Genomic DNA, 22,856 nt, shown 5'->3' with positions numbered 1-22,856 from the left:
GAAGACAATAATTGCTCATCTATGCAAATGTAGGTGAAGAAACATAGTTCTGGCCTTGCTCCACAATGTATGGCACCATTCTACACAACGATGATTACTAGCATTGTGTAGGCATGCTTGTATATATTTGGCAGAATATGTTACTTGTGGGTGCTCAATGTTTGCTCCTTTCCCCTTTAATTTCAGCGTGTGAGGTGGGAGATTAGAAAGATACTGACAGATCAGGCACAGAACTTTGGAATTGCCATTGATGGTGTCTCCATTGTAAGCCTAAGCTTTGACAAGATGCTTGTCTCCAAATTATAAATGGGGAAGAACACCTTAGCGTTGTGTGAAAATTAAAGAGATTGGCAAAATTTTCTTTGGCATTTTAAATGCGCGAAAGACCAAAGAAAAAGCGAATAATCTTAGCGAGTTCAGATAAAACAGAGAATTACCTTAAGAAGAGTTCAATTGCAATATCTTGAGATTACACTAAAATTTAAAGCTGGATGGACAGTCTAGTCGCAGAACAAGAACCATCTTTTGGCAATTGAAACATCAGCTTACAAATTTTAAGTTTTAGGAAGCAGCCATGGATTTCACCTAGAAAAGAACATCGAAGAGAAAAAACAACGTCCTACAACTGCTCCATCGGACACTAATGTGCAGAATAAAGGGATATGTTGTATGTTCTTCCCTCCGTCTAAACAATTTCTGAAAACTGTCACTTTCCTAAACCAGAAGGGTTGCAGTAGCAAATTTCTACTTAGTAAGCAAGTGTAGATGATTTTGGTCCTTCTGTCTTGTTTCGATCAGGTGCTTGACAAAAAACAGTGCATAAACTAATATTACACTTGGGATACCAGACTAGTAATACTTCACTTTCCCCTCAATCAAATCATGATATTTGTGGACATAGCTTACTATTTGTGAAACATAAGAAAACAGGGACATTTAGGAATGAAAAGGTGGTCTTGGCATCAACAAGTATAAGTAGATTTTACTAAACATCGACTCAAAGATCAACTCCAACAGTGAGGTTCAGATCTACTTCAGTACATAAAAAAGTTTTAGATGTAGTTCATTGTCTAAAAATATTCATATGTTATTAAACAACAACTTTCAGATCAAGATTGATAGTGACCAAATCAGAATCTTTCATACCAGGTTGAGGTCGGTTTCATCTTCAAAATCTTCAAGCATGTGAGAGATGTAGTTCGCAGCATCCTAAAGTTGCTTCAGCCACAGAAGCATGGATATGCTTGATAGACTCCCTCTCAGCGTCGCGGAGCACAACGTCCACCGACTCCAGCGTCATCTTCATGTTCTCCAGATCAGACCGTTCCTCATATTCCTGTGCAACATTCAGAATTTAGTTACATGGCCACTGTGGAAAGCTCATGTGCTTCGTCAGATACTTTTACAGTTTCCAACTACTAACCAGAACTGAAGAGCAATGGAAGCCGGGAACTTACAAGGAATAAGGTAGAGTAAGACTGTAAGAGATATGGACCTGTAGACGGCGCTGCGCCGGGCTCTCCACAGATCCGGCCTGGATTACGCCAGCAGCAGCATGATCCGGCAAGGTCAAGTGCCTCTTGGACGCCCCTCGGTCCACCATCGCGCGCTGCACGACGAGGCGGCGACCTCCTCGACCTTCATGGGGCCACCGGTGCCCTTTCTCTCCGTCTTCTCGGTGACGCCAGAGCCGAACCGGCGAAGGGTGCTCTTCCTCTTCCTCTGGACGGCTACACCGCCGTGCACTTGATCTAGCTCTTAATGGCGAGGAACCACGGCTGCATTAGACGTCGGTCCTCGAGCCCCTAGGACCCCTCCGCCGCTGCCGCCGGGGTCATCAGCTCTGCCTCCTCGCCCCATCGGCCATCATCGCCGACCCCCTCTGCCGCCGCCACCGCCAGGGTCATCGGCTCCGCCTCCTCGCCCCAGTGGCCATCCTCGCCGACCCCTCTACCGCTGCCACCGCCACCGCCGGGGTCACCGGCGGCTCCGCCCTATCCTACACTGCTGCTTCGAACAGATAGGGCTCGAACAAGTTTTCTACGGGAAGAGTGGAGGAGCGACCCAAATTTTTCTTCAGAATCAGTAGCGATCCAGATGTATCGGGCCAGACAGTGCGAACATGATTTGGCCTTGACTAAGACTAAGAGGGTGTTTGTTTCGAGGGACTTATTGGTTTAGGGACTTTAAAAAGTCCCTATAAGTCCCATCTAAACCAAACAGGAGGGACTTATAGGGACTTAAAGTGGGCATTTGAGACTTAGGAGAGTCTTATAGGGACTTATAGTTGTAATATGGTCTTTTAGTCCATGTTAAGTCTCAGGAACCAAACAAGTAAGGACTTTTTAGGGACTTGGAACTTATAAGTTGGGACTAAAAAAAGTCCTAGGACTTATGAACCAAACAGGGCCTAAAATTGGACGGAACTACCCTTTAGAATATGGCTAGCCCCACCCTACTTTTGTAATGGTCCCACCACTATTTGTAATTTTAGTTTCGTAACTCCTCGTAACTCTAGTTTCTTCATCGTTTGATCGCAGTGGATGGACGGCCCGTAAAATCGCCAATCACCATAACAGTTGTAATCAATTCAATGAAACGTCCTTTATCGAAAAAAACCAGGCTCAAGCTGATTATGATGAAATAAAATCCAGCTAGGACTTCAGATCACCATCACTCCATCAGCACGCATCCAGGAAGACAAGAATCAACCTTTAAGACGCTGCTCATATTACCATAGGCAACCAACTACCAAACCACAGAAATGGGTGAAAGCAAGATACACAAGCTAGCCAATACAAATTTATGAGCAAAAGCAGACTAAATAGCAAATGACCAAAAGGAGCTTCTCCAAATTTACACCCACTCCAACTTTATTTTATCATTTTGTGTAGGAGAAATATATATACTATACTCCATTATAAGGGTACCGGCGCACGGCGTCCACGATTCATATGGTCGGGGGCACCGCGCCGTCGTGGAGCGCCTCCGAGAGCCTCTGCAGCGCAGCGTCGGAGGAGCCGCCCTTCTCCACGGCCTTGCGGCAGACGTCCCTCATCTCGGCGGCCTTCTCCCTGGCCTTCCTCCCCTCCTCGCCCATCAGGCACCTCACCGCTCGCTCCAGCTCCGCCGCCTCCACGAAGTTGTCCCGCTTCCGGTCCACCTTCAGCGGCACGGCCACGCCCATGTCGGCGACGAGCTCGAACGCGTTCAGGTGCTGCTCCGCGTACAGCGGCCACGGCGCCATAGGTATGCCGTGCCACAGGCTCTCCAGCACCGAGTTCCACCCGCTGTGCGTCACGAACCCTCCCACCGCCGGGTGCGCCAGGATCTCCTTCTGCGGCGCCCACGTCGGCCACACCAGGCCCTTGCCCTCCGTCCGCCGCAGGAACCCTTCCGGGAGCAGCTCCTCCAGGTTCGCGTCCGTCGGGTGCTCCGACCCGTCCGGCGCGCCGGCGCCGGACTTGGAGGAAGGCGGGCCGCGCAGGACCCACAGGAAGCGGTGGCCGCACCGCTCCAGCGCGGCGGTGATCTCCACCACCTGCGCCGGCTCGAACCAGCCCATGCTCCCGAAGCAGAGGAACACCACCGACGCCGGCGGCTGCGCGTCCAGCCAGGCGACGCACTGGTGCGGTGGCTCCGACGAGGAATCCTTCTTGCTGGCGCTGCTGCCGTGCGAGAGCACGGGGCCGACGGGGTACACCGGCGGCGCGGGGCGCCCTGGCACGGCGCGGCCGTCGGCGACGGCCGCGAGGGGCCCCGGCTCGAGCCCGTCCGCGGTGTTGGCGATGATCCCGGTGGCGTCCATGAAGCTGTCGCCGAGGCGCAGGAACCAGGTGTAGTTGGGGCTCTTCTTGTCCACCACGGGGCACGGCAAGCACTCCGGCGGTACCGGCGGCAGCCCGGGCACGTGCACCTCCCCGTCCAGCTCGTCGAACCCCACGGTGACCACGCGGTGGAGCACGGGCAGGTGGAGCATGAGCGCGAGCATGGCGCCGGTGGAGGACATGAAGACGTAGGACGGCACGCCCAGCCCGCGGGCCACGTCGACCATGGGCGCCGCGAAGAGGTCGAGCACGAGCGCGGCGACGGGGCAGGACATCCCCGCGACGGCGTCCCGGACGTGGGGCGCGTGGAGCTGGATGTAGCGCGCGATGAAGTCCTCGACCCCGGCGGCGTCGGCCGGAGGGTCGACGGCGGGGAGGCGGTGGAAGCGGATGTCGAGGCCGGATACGGCCTCGCGGCGGACGTGCTCCTCGACCTGGGAGGTGGCCTGCGCGGTGGGCGGGCGCATGACGAGCAGCGTGATGGAGAAGGCGCGGCCGCCGCGGAGGAGGACGCGCTTGCAGGACTCGAGCATGGACATGAGGTGCCCGGCGCCCCACTCCGGCAGCAGCACCAGCGTGGGCGTCGGAGCAGCTGCCATTTTCACGGAACAAACAGAAAAATTCTGGTCTCTCCCTCTTTGGTGTCACTAGGAATGTGGTTCCCTCCAACTTCTCTCTCTCTCGAAAAAAAAAGGTGGGGAATGTGATGCTTGGTTATTATAGATAAGATTATTGTGAAGGATGAAAAACTTTGGAAAAGTAGTCGCGCGTGCGCGCTGGCTCGTCCCATCGCGGAGACGCCGGGGAAGATCATGCGAAAACAACTGACAAAGCTGCTTGATTTTCATTTTCATCTTCATATGTCAGAATTTCACGCGATCAGAACTATGCCTTGCAAGGAGAAAACATGAGAGGTTGTTTATCGCAAGCATTAGATTTACTATTGATTTCAATCAAAAAACAAAAAAAAAATCATGGAGAACCGGTCAGGAACCAGGAATTGTCGATGTCGTGGTACAGAAGTAGACATAACATGTCACTCTCTCTTGTGTATATGCCTGCTTTTTTTTATGAGATGATATGCCTGCTTTATTAAAGCAAACGGGTGGTAGGTCGGCTGTCAAGACACGAGAGAGTTTCATTTCTTGATGGAACCTCGTCCGTCAAGCAGGCCGGCCGGATGCTCACTGGCCGTTGTGTCGTTAATTTCTCGTTTTTGTCTTCCTGTCGATGGCTATGTGTTTATTGGAAGGAAAAGTCGGGCGAAGCAACCTATCGTTTTCCAGCATGCGTGGAGAAAAAACAGTTCGCTTCTGGAGATTGAAAGATTGTACGTATGTGGTCATATGCTGGATTGTTCTCACTCCACCTGTCGGATGACAAGAGCGTCAGGGAAGTGGCTTCAGGTATCCCAGAAATAATGCAAGCTTGTGGTATGACGTGGCTTCATATATCCAGTAAATTCAAAAAATAGTACTAGTGAAAACATTATTTATATATATATATATATATATATATATATATATATATATATAACGTCTATTTAAGACCCAGGTGAAGAATTACTTATTCCTCGCCCTGGTCCATCGACCGCGCTAGCCGGTGCCAGTGCTATCGCACCCGTTCCGTGCGGGCGTGCGGCGCAGCCCGTCAAACCGCCCAATTTCAGTCGTACACTGTCCATCCGCCCGGCTCCTACCCTAAAAAAATCCCCCCCGGTTCCTCCTCTCAAAAAAGAAAAAGAAAAGAGCCCGGTTCCTATCCTAATCAGGCGTGGTGATGTGCAGTCTCGGCGGCGAGTGGCCTGCGGCGTGGGGAGCGGCGGTTGATCCTAGTGGCTAGGTAAACGGCGGGGGGCGCGACTGCATGGTGGCCGGCGGGTAGGCTGGGCGCCTTGGGGAGAGGCGGCTGACCTTGGTTGGGGCGTGACGGCGTGGTGGTCGACGAGGAGGCTCGACGGCATGCCTAAAGTTAACTGTGCCGGTGGGCGGTGGCCATACCCTCACCTCCTTCCCTCCCTACACCTGCATAAAGTTGAATTGGATCCAGAGTCTCCCACTACTGCCAATCACCATGTCCTCGACGGCCGACTCGGGCGCAGGTTCCCCACCTTCCTCACACTTCCTCCTCCTTCTATTTGTCTCCCTCCCATCTCTGCTCACTCTGCTAGATCTCCTTGATTGCCTTGCAGGGATGCAGGTCATGGTCGGCGAGTCGTATGTCCAGAAGCTATCCCGCGTCCGCCTCCAATTCCAGCCAGGCTAGCTAATTTGTTTGTTCAGAAGCACAAAAATACCAAGGTGCATTCTGGATACAGAATCTAGACTTTGCTCTCTTCTGTTATATACAAGAAGCAGCTAGTACTTAATTAGTAATTTGGTAGTAGAAAGATCGATCTGCTATTCCTGGACATCAAGTAGCTTTAACATATGCTACATACGATTTATGCATTGATGAAGGTACATTGTGTGCAAATTGATTTGAGAAATTGTTGTCGAGATAGGTAATTGAATACTGTACTTGGGAACAATTACCCTTGAAGATGTCTTGAGCTTTACTCTGGGTGCTCAAGTGAAACAATTACTTCTCACTGAAGGTTCTGTTTCTATCTTGGACGGGATATGTAAAATATGCTTCCAGACTATGCAATCTAGTATTCCTTTTGTATGTTTTTAATGGTAAAAAAAATTCTGTTTTGTTCAGATTGTTCCTTGGATTTCTAAATCCGAAAGAGTGATGCTCAATGAGATTAGGTCGTGCTAACACATCAACAATCAATGCTGACAAGCCTCGACTATATATTGCAGAAATTAAGCACCTTGTTGAGCAATTCGGAAATGCAGGTATGTCAGGATCTGACGACCTGTATTATGGAGGGTGTACATCATGTGTGTTTTTATTCGATGACAAAGGCAAAAGTCAGGTATTGGGTCTGGGTAAGGTTGCGATTACAAAGGATCGACACATGGACAAAGTCATGCTTGTCGAGTCCTTAGGATACAACCTCATGTCTGTCTCAATGCTTTGTGATCTTGATATGGTTGTTGTCTTTGGCAAGTATCGTTGTGTTGTGATTATGGAAGCTGACAATTCCAAAGTCTTCGAAGGCTTTAGGACAGGAGACTTGTATATTGTTGATTTCTCTACAGGACCGCAACCAGCCGTGTGCCTACTTGCAAAAGCTTCAGAAGGCTGGCTATGGCATCGACGACTTGGTCATGTAGGCATGATGAATTTGCACACGCTTGCGAAGAAGAAGCATGTCATTGGCATTGAGAATGTCAAATTCCTCAAGGATCACTTGTGTGGAGCTTGTGAAGCTGGAAAGATGACCAAGGCTAAGCATCCAGTGAAGACTATCATGACCACTACTCGACCATTTGAATTGCTTCATATGGATCTCTTCGGTCCTAACCATTACTCAGCAGTCACAAATGACGCATCTCTCTATGGCTTTGTTATTATTGATGATTACTCTCGTTACACATGGGTACATATTGTCACTTACAAACATAAAGTGCAGGAAGTCTTCAAACGATTTTTCTCGAGGGCTTCAACCAACTTTGGTGTGAAGATCAAGCACATCAGAAGTGACAATGGAACTGAGTTCAAGAATTCTGGTCTTGATGACTATCTTGATGAACTTGGTATTACTCATGAGTTATCTGCTCCTTACACTCCTCAGCAGAATGGCGTCGTGGAGCGCAAGAACAGAACTCTTGTTGAGATGGCTCGCACTATGCTTGATGAGTACAAGACGCCTCGTCACTTCTGGATTGAGGCAAATTATACTGCGTGCCATATCATCAACAGGGTATATCTTCACAAATTCTTCAAGAAGACTGCCTATGAACTCCTCACTGACAAGAAACCCAATGTGAGTTATTTCAAAGTCTTCGGTGCTAAATGTTGGATTAGAGATCCTCATCACAATGCTAAATTTGCACCGAAAGCACATGAAGGTTTTATGCTTGGTTACGGAAAGGACTCGCACACCTACAGAGTCTTCAACAACGTTCTTCACAAGGTTGTTGAAACTGTAGATGTGCGGTTCGATGAAACTAATGGCTCGCAATGAGAGCACCTACCTTCTGATAGATGAACCAGCACCTGAGGAATCTATCAAGTTCAAGGCTACTAAGGATGTCATTCCTACCGAAGAATCTGCTGAAGAATTCATTCCAGAACGTGAAGAACGTCGAGCTAATGGTGCTAAAGAAAATGCTGATCAAATTCCTCGACGACAACCAACTCATCCTCGCGTTGCAAAAGAAGTGCAAGTTGAAAAGATCATCGATGACATTGAAGCACCAGGTACTCTCACACGCTCAAAAGCTTCACATTTATCTAACTTCTGTGGGCACTATGCTTTTGTCTCTATCACAAAGCCCACTAAGGTAGATGAAGAATTTCTGGAGCCTGGGTGGATTCAGGCCATGCAAGAAGAATTACATCAGTTCGAGCTCAACGACATCTGGGAACTAGTCAAACGTCCAGATCCTCGCAAGCACAATATCATTGGCACAAAGTGGATCTACCGCAACAAGCAAGATGAAAACGGCCTTGTGGTGAGGAATAAGGCACGACTTGTAGCTCAAGGCTACACACAGGTTGAAGGAATTGATTTCGATGAAACTTTTGCACCTGTTGCTAGACTTGAAGCTATTCGCATATTACTTGCTTATGCTAACCATCATGATATCACTTTATATCAAATGGATGTGAAAAGTGCATTCCTCAATGGTAAGCTTGAGGAAGAAGTATATGTTGCTCAACCCCCAGGTTTTGAAGATCCAAAGCATCCTGACAAAGTCTTCAGACTCAATAAGGCCCTCTATGGCCTCAAGCAGGCCCCTCGGGCATGGTATGATACTTTGAAGGAATTCCTCATGAAGAAAGGCTTCAAACCCGGTTCACTCGACCCTACTCTTTTCACTAAATCTTATGATGATGAATTGTTTGTGTGCCAAATATATGTTGATGATATTATCTTTGGCTGTACTGACCAACGTTATGGTGATGAATTTGCTTATATGATGAGTGAAGAATATCAAATGTCTATGATGGGAGAGTTGAAATTCTTCTTAGGTCTTCAAATTCGTCAACAGCGCAATGGCATATTCATATCTCAGGAGAAATACCTCAAGGATGTACTGAGGAAATTCGGCATGCAAGATTGCAAAGGCGTCAAAATTCCGATGCCCACAAATGGCCATCTGTGCACTGATGAAAATGGTATTGACTTCGATCAAAAGGTATACCGCTCCATGATTGGTTCTTTATTGTATTTATGTGCATCTAGGCCAGATATTATGCTTAGTGTTTGCATGTGTGCCCGATTTCAAGCTACACCGAAGGAATCACACCATAAGGCTGTGAAACATATTGTTCGATATCTAGCTCACACACCAACACTTGGATTATGGTACCCCATGGGCTCGGCTTTTGATCTCATTGGATATTCTGACTCTGACTATGCTGGTGATCGTGTGGACCGCAAGTCAACATCTGGTACATGTCATTTCCTCAGAAGATCTTTGGTCTGTTGGTCCTCGAAGAAACAGAACTGCGTATCACTGTCTACTGCTGAAGCTGAGTACATTGCTGCTGGTTCTTGCTGTGCTCAATTGTTGTGGATGAAGCAAACTCTCAAGGACTATGGCGTCAACGTGAAGAATGTGCCTCTCTTCTGTGACAATGAGAGTGCCATCAAGATTGCTGACAACCCAGTTCAGCACTCGAAGCCAAAGCACATTCAGATTCGTCATCATTTTCTTCGCGATCATGTGTTGAAGGGCGACATTTTTATTGAGCATGTGAAGACTGAAGAACAACTAGCCGATATCTTCACAAAGCCCTTGGATGAGAAGAGATTTAGCAAGTTGCGGTGTGAGCTAAATATCCTAGAATCTTCGAATGTTCTTTGAAAAGGACACTCATCCTAACACTTATGCAAAATTGATGACTTAGATGTGCAACACATGAAGAAATGTTTTTCTTCAATCAATGAAGAATAACACTCTAAGTGTGAAGAAATTAACAAAGAATTTGATTCTCAGAACCCTACGACAATTGTACGCGGTGTCTGAAATCATCATTCTTATACGGTGGGTCATGCCACCACCAAAAGTTGAAAATCTTCAATTTGAGTTTTTCCACAATTTTGAAATTCCTCAGTTGTTCAAAATCTTCACTGTTTCCATCGTTTTTCTTCATTGGCTATATATATATATATATATATATATATATATATATATATATATATATATATATATATATATATATATATATATATGAGTTTATGTCCTCTACAGCAATCACTTATTGCTATTTCTTCAAGTCGCTTTTTTCTGCTAAGTGAATGTGATCGGACCCTTCCCCCTCTATGCTATACTCAACCCAATCTATTCACAAATTCTTCATGTGCGTTCTATTTGAAACTCGTTCAAAATCTTCACTGTGTCCTTGTCAGCTGAAGAATTTGCAAACGGAACTTTTAACTTATCTTATCCAAATTTTCGGCTTTGCCGCTCAAACCGTTCCGCATCCCACGAAGTACTCATCTATTCACCCACGATCTAACACGATCTCCACTTCTCAGTACGTGGGTGACACATGTCAAGCGAATGAGAAGGGTCAGGGGCACGTTCGTCCAAAATCTTCAGACGAACAGTTTTTCACCGTGGCTATAAATACCCCCTCTCCCCTTCCTCACTTCCTTTACTTCGCTTGACCTCTCTCCAGCTCAAGCTTCTCAAACCCTAGCGCCGCCGCTACTTCATCGTTGCCGGTGAGGAAGAGCTTCACTGCCTCGACCTCGTCGCCGTCATACTCGCGCCGGCCGCGGAAATCTTCACTCCGCCGCCGCCGTAGCCGTCTTCCTCCGCCGAGTTAGGGCGTGGAAGATCTGCATCGACGAACTTCACTTCTCCACCTCACAGTTCGTCGTGTTCTTCATTCAGGGTAATTAAAAGTTACTTTTACTGCCCTCTTTGATTCAAATGATTTCTGCAAAATCTTCAAAGGTGTTTATTCTTCAAATTCTTCACACACTAAACACCTCACATGTCATCTGTTCTTGATTCATTTCTCTAAGCTATAATTTCTCTTCAAGATTCCTCAATTGTGCAGATTTCTGATCTGTACAACTCTGGAACCTAAGACTAAGAACGCTTAGTGAAATTCTTCAAGACTCATCTGGTCAAATTCCTCAAACTTGTTCTTTTTGAAAAACCTTTTGAGAACACATATGACCTCTCCAAATTCCTCGCAACTATACTCTGTTCATAGGTACTCATGTCTGCTGCTGAATCACTAGGTTCTCATCAACTTAACTCATTTGCAGCGTTCCTCGAAGAAAAGTTGCATACTTCTTCAGAGAATTCCATTGTTCAAATTCCTCATCTGAAGAAAATGGCTGACGGTAAGAAGCCACAGAAAGGAGGAAAGAGGCCTGAGGTCAACACTGCTTTTGAAATCCCTGAGGACATCTATGTTGGGTACTGCACACCCCTTGAGGAAGATAAAAATCAGCGCAAGGTGCGCATTCAGAAGATAGAGAGGAGATGGGCAAGAGAGTGGACGGAGTACAGGTATGTGACTCCAAAGTACATGAAGAAATTCGTTGTTACTCCTCCATGCTCAAGACCACCATTGGCACCTGGCCAAGAAGCAGATCCCACTAGCATCAAACGCGGTGAGGAGTTTCCTGAAGAATGGGCCAAGCGCCAGGCCAAGCTGGCCAAACAAGTAAAAGATGCAGTGAAGAAATTCAATGAAGATTTTGCTGCTGCAGCCGCTGAGGCCTCTGTAAGGCCGAAGAAATCCATGGCAAAGAAGCCTGCGCACAAGCCAAGTGCCTTTTCTTCAATGGCCTCACGGCCAATTTCCTCAGCTAAACCCTCACGGCCAATTCCTCACGCTGCTCCTGCTCCTCCAAAGTCCTCAGCTGCTCCGACCAAATCCTCAGCACATGTGCATCTTGCCACGTGCCAAAGGACTACAGGCATCTCTATTTCCTTAGGAGCTTCAGCTAGTTCCTCAGCTGCACCAAATTCTTCAACAGGACCCTCTCTGCTGAACAAAGACCACTGCTGGACGAGGCTCTCGCCCAAGTCCTCACAAGAAGCAAGTCGCTTTCCAAGTGCCGTCTGAAGAAGACGAAGCTGATGATGATGAACTCGTTGAAATCATCAGAGATAGGCAAGTCAGGGCCGCTAGAGCCAAGGGCACAAATGTGCCTCTGCTTTTGGATCCAAAGTTGATCCTCGATTACATTGATCTCTGGCACAAGGACCCAAACACTCCTATGCCTGACTTCAAGCTGACTCCTGGTCAAAGTCATATGCTGACTGCCTTCATCCAAGAAGAAAAATGGAAATTTGAGAAGACCAGGCAGCTCAAGAAAGCATAGTACAGGAAGGAGAAATTCCTGAAGAACAACGTTGTCTCTATGACAACTGATGAACTTGTGAAGATCCAGTCTGAAATCAAAACCCTCAATGATGATTTCAATGCTTACTATGCTAATTGGAAAGGAGCCAAGGTCAGGTTTGTTAAACTGACTAAGATGTTCACCTCAAATGTTGCAGCCCCATCGCAACAAGAAATTCCTCAGGCTGAAGCATCTGCTCAGCCAACTGAAGAACATGCCAGCACCGCTGATGACAATCAGGCTGCTGAAGAAAATGTAAGTTCCAGGGCTGATGACTGCATTCCAGCCTCTGATGAAATTGCCAGGGCACCCACTAGTGGTGCACCTAAAGAAAATGAAGAAGTCAGGGCAACTGCATCAGTTGTACCTGAAGAAAATCCACCACATTCCTCTGCTCCTCCTGCGCCTACTCCAACTCCAATCCTTCCATCTGCATCAGATGTGAAGAAAACCAAAGCTGCAGAGCGTGCAGCAGTGAAGAAAAGGAAAGCATCAGCTCCTTCAGATTCTTCAGCACCGAAGAAGATGAAGAAATTGACAAGCTCATTTGCTAATCCAATTGATGATGTTCCAGTTTCCTCCATGCCATCAAAGGAAATCGTCCCTTTTGATGAAGAATATGTGATCCCTAGCGGATCTGATGAAGAAAATCATTCTCCTCTTCGTCAAAGCAGATGGATGAAGAAATTGAAGTGGATAAAATCCCTTCAACCCCCACAGTTTCCTCGCCTATGCCTCAGTTTACTGCTGAAGAGGCTGGCGTTGAAGAAATGGAAGATGAAGATGTGGACATTGGCTGTACCACACCAGTGATGAATGATGACTTCTGGGAAAGTCAGCACCCCAACTCTCCACTCTTCACTCCATTGCAACAAATTCCTCAGTCCCCAGCAACTATAGTTCAAATGGGATCTGATGAAGCTCATGAACAAATTCCAGCCACTAGTGCTGAAGAAAATGAAGAATGAAGAATGGAAGACCCAGGCTGCCACTGAAGAGGAACCAGAAATTCCTCAGCCTAAAGAACCTGAGATTGCGATTCCTGAGGTTGTAATGCAACTGACTGACACTCCTCTGCCCAAACCAAAGGATCCATTCTCAAGGAAGCAAAAATTCAAGGCTAATGATTTCTTCGGCGAGCACGTATTCTTCACTGATTACAACCCCTATGACTCTGCTCGCATTAGGAAGAGGCGTTTCTGGACTGCCAGCCAGGCAAATTTTTATTCCTCAGTGCTGTTCAACAAAGACAAAGTCTTCGATCATGAGCACATTCCTCACGTGGATATGGAATCTCTGCCGTGCTTCGGGCCAGTCCTCAGTGTTCTTTACGACGCTGGACTGTTAAATTTATACACTGATATATGTGATTGGAATGAAGAGCTCATTCTTCAATTTTATGCAACTCTGCACATCACCGGAGACTGTGAAGATGTGAATTCATGGGTGCTGGACTGGATGTCTGAAAATACTCACTACAAAGCACCAGCTACTGAATTGCTTCGGGCTTTGCCTCTCAGTCCTCCCCTTGAAGCTGCTTGTTGCGTCTATAGTGAACCTGAGCTTACAAATCACTATATGCAAGTGCTGATGAAGCCTTCGAAGCCAGGTCAGGCCCCAAGAACAAAATTCCTTGTGAAGGAATTGTTATATGTGCCTCGGACTGTCTATCGCATTCTGATGAAGACATTGAGTCCTATCAAGGGCCACGACTCGAATGAAGAAGAAGTCGTTGGCATCATGAAGAATCTGCTTTTCAATATCATTCATGGCGTTCCTGTCAACTTCCATGATTTCTTCATGAGGACCCTGGTCAATGTCGCAATGTCACCGTTTGAGTTGAAGCCTTATGCTCCGTGGATTATGAGATTCATCAGAACAAGGTCTTCACTCAACTACAAAGCTGATACACTGAACCATTGCAGCTACTTGCCCCCGATTGAAGTCCTCAAACGGACATTTTCCTCAGTTGATGAAAAGGGCAAGGCTACTGCTATCATTGATGAAGGCATTCGTCCATTGGATGGTCAATTTCGCAAGGCTGCATCCTACTCCACCAATGATGACTCTGCCACACATGACTCTGCCGCCAACGCAACCAAGCCAAATCCTCAAGGCACAGCTCCCAGGGTGATGACTGACCGTGAGCTTCTCCTCGGTCTTCACCAGAAGGTTGATCGCAATCACAAATGGGTCAAGCGTCAGTTTGGTTCAATTCTTCACAACATGACTGCTACCCACAATGCAGTGAAGAAAAACCATTACTACCTTCATGAAACCCTCAACCGCACCTGGGCTGTTCTGTCGCACATATATGGTGAAGAAGATCTGAAGAAAATGGGTCTCAAGGAAGATTTTGACTGGGCTGCACCTCCTCCGAAGAAGTACAAGAAGGTCAAGGTTCCTTCCTTGGTGGCCAGTTCCTATTCTTCATCACGTGACACTGATGAACATGAAGACTTGGATGACACTGCGGCAGGCCCTACTCCAACAAACGACCCCAACAACGCTGGCGCTCCTTCATCAACTTGATATTCTTCAGGGGCGTTAGTCCTCATTTTCGAACCTTTTGGTCATTCGATGACAAAGGGGGAGAAATTTGAGTTAGTCTTCAAGTGGGTCTATCTATTATATGGGCGTTTTTTTCTTAAGTTACAACTCTCGTTCTTCTGATGACTTTGTTGGATCGAGTTGTAAACTTAAACTCTATGGTGGCCTGATACTTTAGCTGTTTACTTCTGCATGCTTATTCCTCATTAATGTTATTGCACGCATGCTGAATTACATCAGTCACCATATTTCATCATGCATTTCAAATTCTTCATATATTATGTCAAATGCGTGTATGAATTACAAGATATAGGGGGAGATCTCCATGATTCAACTCTTCAAGTGTGCATTGCTTCAAAAGCAAATTCCTCACTATGCACATCTTCAGGGGGAGTTCTTCTATATCTTGCAATCAAATTCCTCAATATCATTATTTACACTTCATATGTTTATCCCCGTTGAAAACTTAACCTAAATTGTCATCAATCACCAAAAAGGGGGAGATTGTAAGTGCATCTAGTGCCCCTTAGTGATTTTGGTGTATTGAAGACTTATAGGTTAAGGGACTAATGTGTTCATGAGTGTACACAGGTCTATAAGTCTATGAGGAGTTTGATATTTACAGTGAAAGTTGACCCCTAAAAATGAAGTTCTTCGACTGAAGACTTTGGATTTCTGAAGACTTTCTGAAGACTTTGAAAGTGAAGAAATTGGTGTGACCTTGAAGACTTGGTATTCATTTGAGGAACATGAAGCGTGAAGACTTTTGTTTTCGTAGTTTCATTTTCTCTTTCTTGAGTCATCGGAAACACCGTACTGTTAAAGGGGGTCGAGGAAATACTAAGGAAAATTTCCATGTGATGCTCAACTCAAAATCCTACACCTACCAATCCCTTCGAGTGAAGCCATTGGAAATCTCATACAGTTCAGTCATATTCTTTAGTGATAGAGACGAAGTTCTTCTGGTCTCTGAGGAATTTGTTCTGACTGAGGAGTTAGGAATTCGCCAGTGCGGATTGCCTACACAGTGAGGAATATGATAGCCCTGAGGAATTTGATACTCAAATTTCCGACCGTTGTTGTACTATATGCCAGCTGTCCCAAAATATATACCCACCTAACGGTCATATCATTTAAGGGCATTTATGTCTTATCGTGCCGGGCTGCTCCCTAGGCTATAAATAGCCACCCCCTACAACCACTAGCTGGTTGGCTGCTCCGAGAGAAACTGACACTTGTCATTTGAGAGCATCCCATCCTCCGAGGACTTTGAGCGAAAATCATCAAGTGAGGAAAACCCAAACCCAAATACCTACAAACCCAAAGTGATTGAGCATCACTGAAGAGATTGATCCTGCGTGGATCCGACGCTTGTTACCTTTGAAGACTGTGCTTCTTCCAGACGGTTAGGCGTCATGGTCTAGAGCATCCAAGAGGAAATTGTGGATCGCGAGTGACCGAGTTTGTGAAGGTTTGGAAGTCACCTGAAGACTTACCACGAGTGATTGGGAGAGGTCTGTGTGACCTTAGATCAAAGGAAATATGGTGAGGACTAGGTGTCCTGGACTGTGTGTTCAGGACTGGGTGTCCGGGACTGTGTGTCCTCAGGTTTAAATACCTAGCCGCTCCAACCAGATGTACAACTGAGACAACAGTTGGAACTGGTCTACCAAATCATTGTCTTCACCAAGCTTACTGGTTCTATTTCCTCAACTCTTTCATTTCCTCATAACTGTGTTGTGCACTTATTCATATCTGTGTTTGAAGACTTTGACTGAAGACTTTCTCAATTTCCTCAGTTCAATTTCTTCAGTCTGTTTGTCTTCATCTTGTGCTATCATGTGTTTACGCTTTCTGTACTCTGTGCTTGTCTTCATTTCATCATGATGACCATGCTTGTGTTCTGCTGTGCTTACTCTTGAGTACTTATTCCGCTGCAAGTAGTTCTTCGCTAAGGAGTTTCCTCACCCGCAAATTCCTCAGTGAAGAATTCATAAAAATCGCCTATTCACCCCCCCCTCTAGTCGATATAACGCACTTTCATTAGCCTTCTCGCTTTATGTGAACACTTTCCTTGATTATTTTTCATCGAGTATGTTCCAATTGAGACACTGGCGACCTCCATTATATAGGAATGAGGGCTCGATGAAATTGTATGCTACTGTCACAAAGAATACCATGCCATGTGTTCATTCGACTTGATGTATTCCACACTGAGATTTCTTTATCCCAATGAAAATTCACTAATATTTCCTTCTGAATGTTCCATGTAATGTTGATTAATTAGGTGACTGCCTTGCACCCATGCCATGGTGGTTGATGGAATCATTAGGAAATTCTCCCATCATTTACCATGGCCTAGTTGGCACAAGGCGGGTGGAGGGGATGGGGGTCCGAGCCTAGCATTTATCATGAAAGTTCACAAATTAGTAGATTACAAAAAGGTAATAAATGAGCATGATCCCCTTAATATATAGTCTGGCATAAATGTATCTCTAATTTCTATTTCATCTCATGAAAAGGCAGAGAGTTTGCTTAAGGTCCTAAGCATCATCATCGATTTTGATCCTTCAAATGCAAAATGAAAATATCCCCTTTTTGTTTAAATTTTATTGCCAAAGAGGATTCGCAAGATTGCACAAAAAGAAATATTGTAGCTTGGAATGGACATGTGAGAGAGGGGCTGAGAGAGTAGACAACGTCATAGAAGAAAATTACCTATAACTAAGGCATGTCGTCATATTCCCATCCAACTTTCGTGTACATATATTAATTCAAAGCTCAAACAAACACCTCAGCTTGAAAGGCTTCCAACGTGCACGTTTTGAAGATTAACTGAGAACCACCACCATAAATTTGGTTGTGCTTGAGGTTTTCACACTTTTATGACCGGCTGTAAAATGCCATCTCCATGAGGCATGGTAGTCATGTAGAAGGTGAGTAGTGTTATGTGCCATAATGATCTTTCCTCACGTAGGGTACATCCTACCCAAATCAATGCCAAGCAATAACACGCACCCACACCCTCAAAATTCTTCTCCAAGTGTATCCCTACTCTCCCTATTGTCAACATTTCTGCATGCTTGCGCAACACTCTAGCACGACACATGAAACTCCATGTTGACATATGTGCCATATAAGTTGGACAACAACACAATACAATCGCTCCAATGATCTTTTCCTTAGACAATGGTGCAATGACACCAAGAGCTACAGTGGGTCTAGAGGCTTGTATATTGTCGGTTGTGTTTTAGAGCTCTAGAACCTATTATGAAATTACATTTTCAATTAATTATGTGGTTTCGAATGCAAGGAAGTTATAAAAATATATGCAACATATATAAGATAAAATAACATTGGTCAAAATTAGAAGATTGTAATTTTAAGAATGAAAGTTGAGAGGTTTGATTCAACCATGAAAGGTAGAAATAATCTAAATTTACCAGGCACTCTAATACTGCTTCATGTAATATACATGCATCAAGTTAGCCTTATTTTCCATTTCATTAATCGGTGGAGTGTTTGCTTCAAGCATTGAGCATCAACTTTAATTCTTACTATTTCCATGCCAACTTTGGTCCTTATATATTTGACCGAAGCTTTGGTACCTATATTCAGAGCTTTCACTGGTACGCGTCGGTGCTATACAAACGGTTTTTAACCCCTTTCCGCGACGACATTTGGAACCGTCGCCAAGTGAGTGTGGGCGATAGGGGGGTCCTTCCCACACGACCCAGAAACCGTCGGGGATAGGCCCTCCTGGCACATAGGCTGGGGCAAAATGAGCTCGTGTGCGATCGGGCGAGGCATCGAAACCTAATCGTTTTCGTTCGTATGTACATCCCACACAATGAATCCCAGAAAAACATTTCCGTTCGTATGTATATCACACGCAGTCAATCCAAGGAGTACGTTTCCGTTCTTATGTACATCCCACACAGTCAATCCAAGGAAAACGTTTCCGTTCGTATGTACATCCCACACAGTCAATCCAGGAAAAAAGTTTCCGTTCGTATGTACACCCCACACAGCCAATCCAGGGAAAACGTTTCCGTTCGTATGTACATCCCACACAGGTTTATGTATAGTCTCGTGTGTGATAGGTGTAACTATCACACATGCTCTGCCTTGGTTAAATGTTTGCTTTTATCAACTACATGACACACGATTTGATGAAGAAAACTGTGTGGCATTGGGCTATCCATCACAAGCGCTTCTAGAACCGTTTGCAAAGTTCCATGACCCATTTAGCAAGTTTATTAGTTTACAATTAATAGTTCCAGTATTACGCAAATTCACATTTCATATCGAACAACTGTTTGCCAATTTCATATCATGCACATAGATATATTTTAACACCACACGATGATAGCTGCCTGAAAACAGCACAGTACAGCATATAGCTAGTTCAACTTCATAATAACAATATTAGAACAATATATTCATTTCCTAATCGAGATCATCCAGGCTCGTCTTATCCACGTCTGTTTTCAGTTCAGTAAGAACCTGTTTTGCACTGGCCAACTGGGAAAGTGCCTCCTCCTTTGCCAACACCATCTTAGCAAAGTCTGATTTAAAAAATCTGATACAAATCTCCACCTTCCTCTTTTTATCCCGCATCTTCAAATATTCTTCAGTGTTGACAACACTTTCTCTAAGCCTACCTCTGTTCTCTTCTTGATACATGCTCCAGAGCTTTGCTAGGCACATCTTCAAAGACTGTGGCCACTCTTGATGTCTGATTTAAAAAATCTGATACAAATCTCCACCTTCCTCTTTTTATCCCGCATCTTCAAATATTCTTCAGTGTTGACAACACTTTCTCTAAGCCTACCTCTGTTCTCTTCTTGATACATGCTCCAGAGCTTTGCTAGGCACATCTTCAAAGACTGTGGCCACTCTTGATCAACCCACTCCAAGTAAGATCACTTCCGTTCATCCTATAATATTTAAAACTATATCAGTAACAATTATAGGGAAAATGGGTTTATAGCAACATAGAAAATCACCAATACTTATTTTGAAAAATTGAAGAAACAGGTTAATTATGACATATCTTCTCAAAAAGATCAATGTGCAAATGAATTAATTGCTACTGAGACAACAACCAGATTCCAAAACATCAGAAGCTATAATTAATTACAACAACGCTACAAGTTCTTACTCATGTACTATAAATAACAAATTTAACATTTTAAGAGGAAGGTAAATATAACTGCAACAGCATAGCGACAGTGTTTGGATGACAACAAATTGATACTAACAGGTGTGTACATGCATAAATTTAGTAACATAGAACTAATAGCACTAAGTCTATCCACTATGTATGCCAAAACCGGTGTAAAGAGAACTGTTGCTACATCTCGCTCCGGTGCCCTGCACTGGCGAGCCGATGTAGTGGAAAAAATCAGGGACCCGAACTCCGGAGCACCTAGTTGCTCCGATGCCCAGTTCCTTCGTGCCATAAAGATTTAGTATTTTACTGCTTGGCTGCTCGGATGTGTGGACAAGTTGGCTGCACAAACTGCTGAAGCGGTGCCAAATAATTTTCTAATGGCACCGTTGATGAGATGGCAACATTTTTAAATACTAGGTACAAACTGTGACACTGTCTTAGGATGCGTTTGGTTGAAGGTGTGGTATGAATGGGTTGGGACTGTGACAGTGTCTGAATCACATCTAACAAATGATTTGTAACAACGAAAGAGGGTCTAACCTTCTCTACACATGCCAGAAACTTCCTCCCACTGTCCACATATTCAAACGCAACTAGCTTCACGCATGAAGATTGATGGTGACAATGAGCCACCCCACTCCATTCGTTGCAACTGATGGTCCTAGGGAACTACAAGAGGAAGAAATGACTCAAATCGACCGCCGGGTAAAAATCCTTCATTCCAAGTCATAACCCGAGAGAGAGAAGAGAGGCATACCCGGGTGGTGAAGGAGTCATCGGAGCAGGAGGAACCGCTGAAGAGGTCTTTGAAGAAGACCATGGCGACCCCGGCGGTAGGATGCGAGACGGCGAGAGCGAGGAAGCAAGCGAGGAAGCGGCTATAGCTTAGGAAGGAAGGAAGGAAGGAAGGGGGAAACAGGGGAAATGTGACTTGTGGTCGGGGAGAAAAGGGGGTAGGGAAGGGGGTAGATATTTCGGCGGTAGGCCAAAAATTTCGAAATGTGGAGGGAAACTTTGTGCACGCTGCCGCCGGACAGCATTCACTTTGAACGATAGTGTGCATCGCAAACGATTCTTCTGCTTTACGCGCATGGGATGAGTTTGATAATTCAAATTTTGGTGGAAATTTCCCCGGGTACGTCATTGCATAATTTAACATCGCTTGCTAATTTGGGCACACGAAAGAGCATACAACACATAGACCACACTTATTGAGTCGAGCAATTTTAGTAATTAAACAGAGCCAGTTGACCTAAACATTGCCCTATTAAAAGACCAGCATTAAAAACAAAGCCTAAGTACGCATCATTTTACAAATCCGCCGGCGCGCCGGCCTATGCATCGCCGGTGTGAGATAAGACGTCGATGACTTGTCCTGGCGACATGCCACCATTGGGGACTCCGCGTCCCCCTGCTGAAGTCGACAGCATCCTCATCCTCGGCGCCGCCCTCAAGGTTGTAGTACTCGTAGTAGTGGCTGCGCCAGAGCTCGCGTTGTTACTCCATCGCCGATTCCTCGACGGACAGACTCTTCTCTACCTCGACCTGGGCCAAGCGCAACACCTCCTCCCGAAGCTCCTCAATCTCCGCCGCCTCCTGCATATCTAGCTCCCGCTCGGCGACCTCATGACGAAGCGGGTTCTCCATGGCCATCACCGCCTTTTCGTACGTGGGTTGCATGCTAGATTCTGAGGTGGCCTGGAATATCTTGGCGTGGATGGCCTCGACCCGGGCCAGAGCGACATCGGCGGCACGGACGGCAGCTCGAGCGCTCTTGGTGTTTGCAGTTGTCGTCGCAGCAGCAACTGCAGCTGCCCTGTCGGCTACCGCAGACGCCCTCTCGGCGGAAGCGGGCACGCTCAATGTGGATGCGGCGGCACTCTCGGCCTCGGCGCAGGCGGCGGCGCTCAGGGGGGGCATCGTATGGGCCGTCACGAAGCATTTCCACGGCGTCATATTTGCAAGAAGGGGATGAGGGAATGGGAATCGGGATTTGTGGATTCGGGGGTTGCCGACACTGGAGCAGACGAGCTAGAGAAGCTTAAGGAGGAAGACTTAAATAAACCCAAAAAAATTCATCACAAACGATTCCTACAAAACAAGTGTGTGTGGTGTTGTAGATATTTTTTATTAGCTGTGAAAGACGAATTTGGAGCAAAGTGGCAACGGATGGTGTTTTAAATGTACGAGAAAATTTGTAGTACTAATACAACTGTCATGTCAAATTTTGGAAAATTTCAGGGGTCATTTGACCTTTTAAGACATTTAAGTGATTTTCTAGCCATTTAATGACCGTAATCGAAATTTGAACTACATGTACATGCAACAACTAACCATAACGGTTTGAAAAGTCATATTTTGTGTACTTGTGTGCGATTTAATTCCATGTGTAGTAAATTGGAAGGAATTTTCAAACATATTGGTCTAACGGCTATGACACAATTAAGCATGGAGTGCCATGGCATTTAAATTCCAAAAAATTAAAAAAAATCAGAAACACATGAAACCTTGGTTGATGTAATGTCATGCCACCAAGATGATGTGGTAAAAAATTTGGCATGTTTGACGAAAGTTTGGACACACACCCCTCACAAACCGGAGCAACTCACTAGAAGGCTCGTGGTTCCGAGAGGGAACAATGCATGTTTGATAACGAACGGGAGATAGCTTCCTCTTACGGCCGTTAATTTTTTTCTACGTGTAATATGCACTAATACAACTGTCATGTGAAAATTTGGAAAATTTCAGGGGTCTTTTGACCTTTTGAAGACATTTAAGTGATTTTCTAGCCATTTAATGACCGTAATTCAAATTAGAACTACATGTACATGCAACGGCTAACCATAACGGTTTGAAAAATCATATTTGT

At 45.5% G+C, this 22,856-nt stretch overlaps 1 protein-coding gene across 1 annotated transcript; it reads right to left on the bottom strand.

Annotated features, from left to right (window-relative positions):
- Positions 1 to 2,707: 2,707 nt before the first annotated feature.
- Positions 2,708 to 4,924, bottom strand: LOC109775674 (malvidin galactosylase UGT88C3). Its single transcript, XM_020334390.4, has one exon. It carries the CDS (start codon positions 4,424 to 4,426, stop codon positions 2,951 to 2,953), a length of 1,476 nt encoding a protein of 491 aa, XP_020189979.1. The 5' UTR covers positions 4,427 to 4,924; the 3' UTR covers positions 2,708 to 2,950.
- Between the last annotated feature and the right edge of the window lie 17,932 nt (positions 4,925 to 22,856).

Source organism: Aegilops tauschii, chromosome 5 (genome assembly GCF_002575655.3).
Source record: "Aegilops tauschii subsp. strangulata cultivar AL8/78 chromosome 5, Aet v6.0, whole genome shotgun sequence".
Lineage (NCBI taxonomy): Eukaryota > Viridiplantae > Streptophyta > Magnoliopsida > Poales > Poaceae > Aegilops > Aegilops tauschii.
This window is presented reverse-complemented; position numbering and strand designations above follow the sequence as displayed.

Excerpts from the sequence above, each read along its gene's own strand:
- LOC109775674 (XM_020334390.4), bottom strand. The coding sequence starts at position 4,426 with ATGGCAGCTGCTCCGACGCCCACGCTGGTGCTGCTGCCGGAGTGGGGC.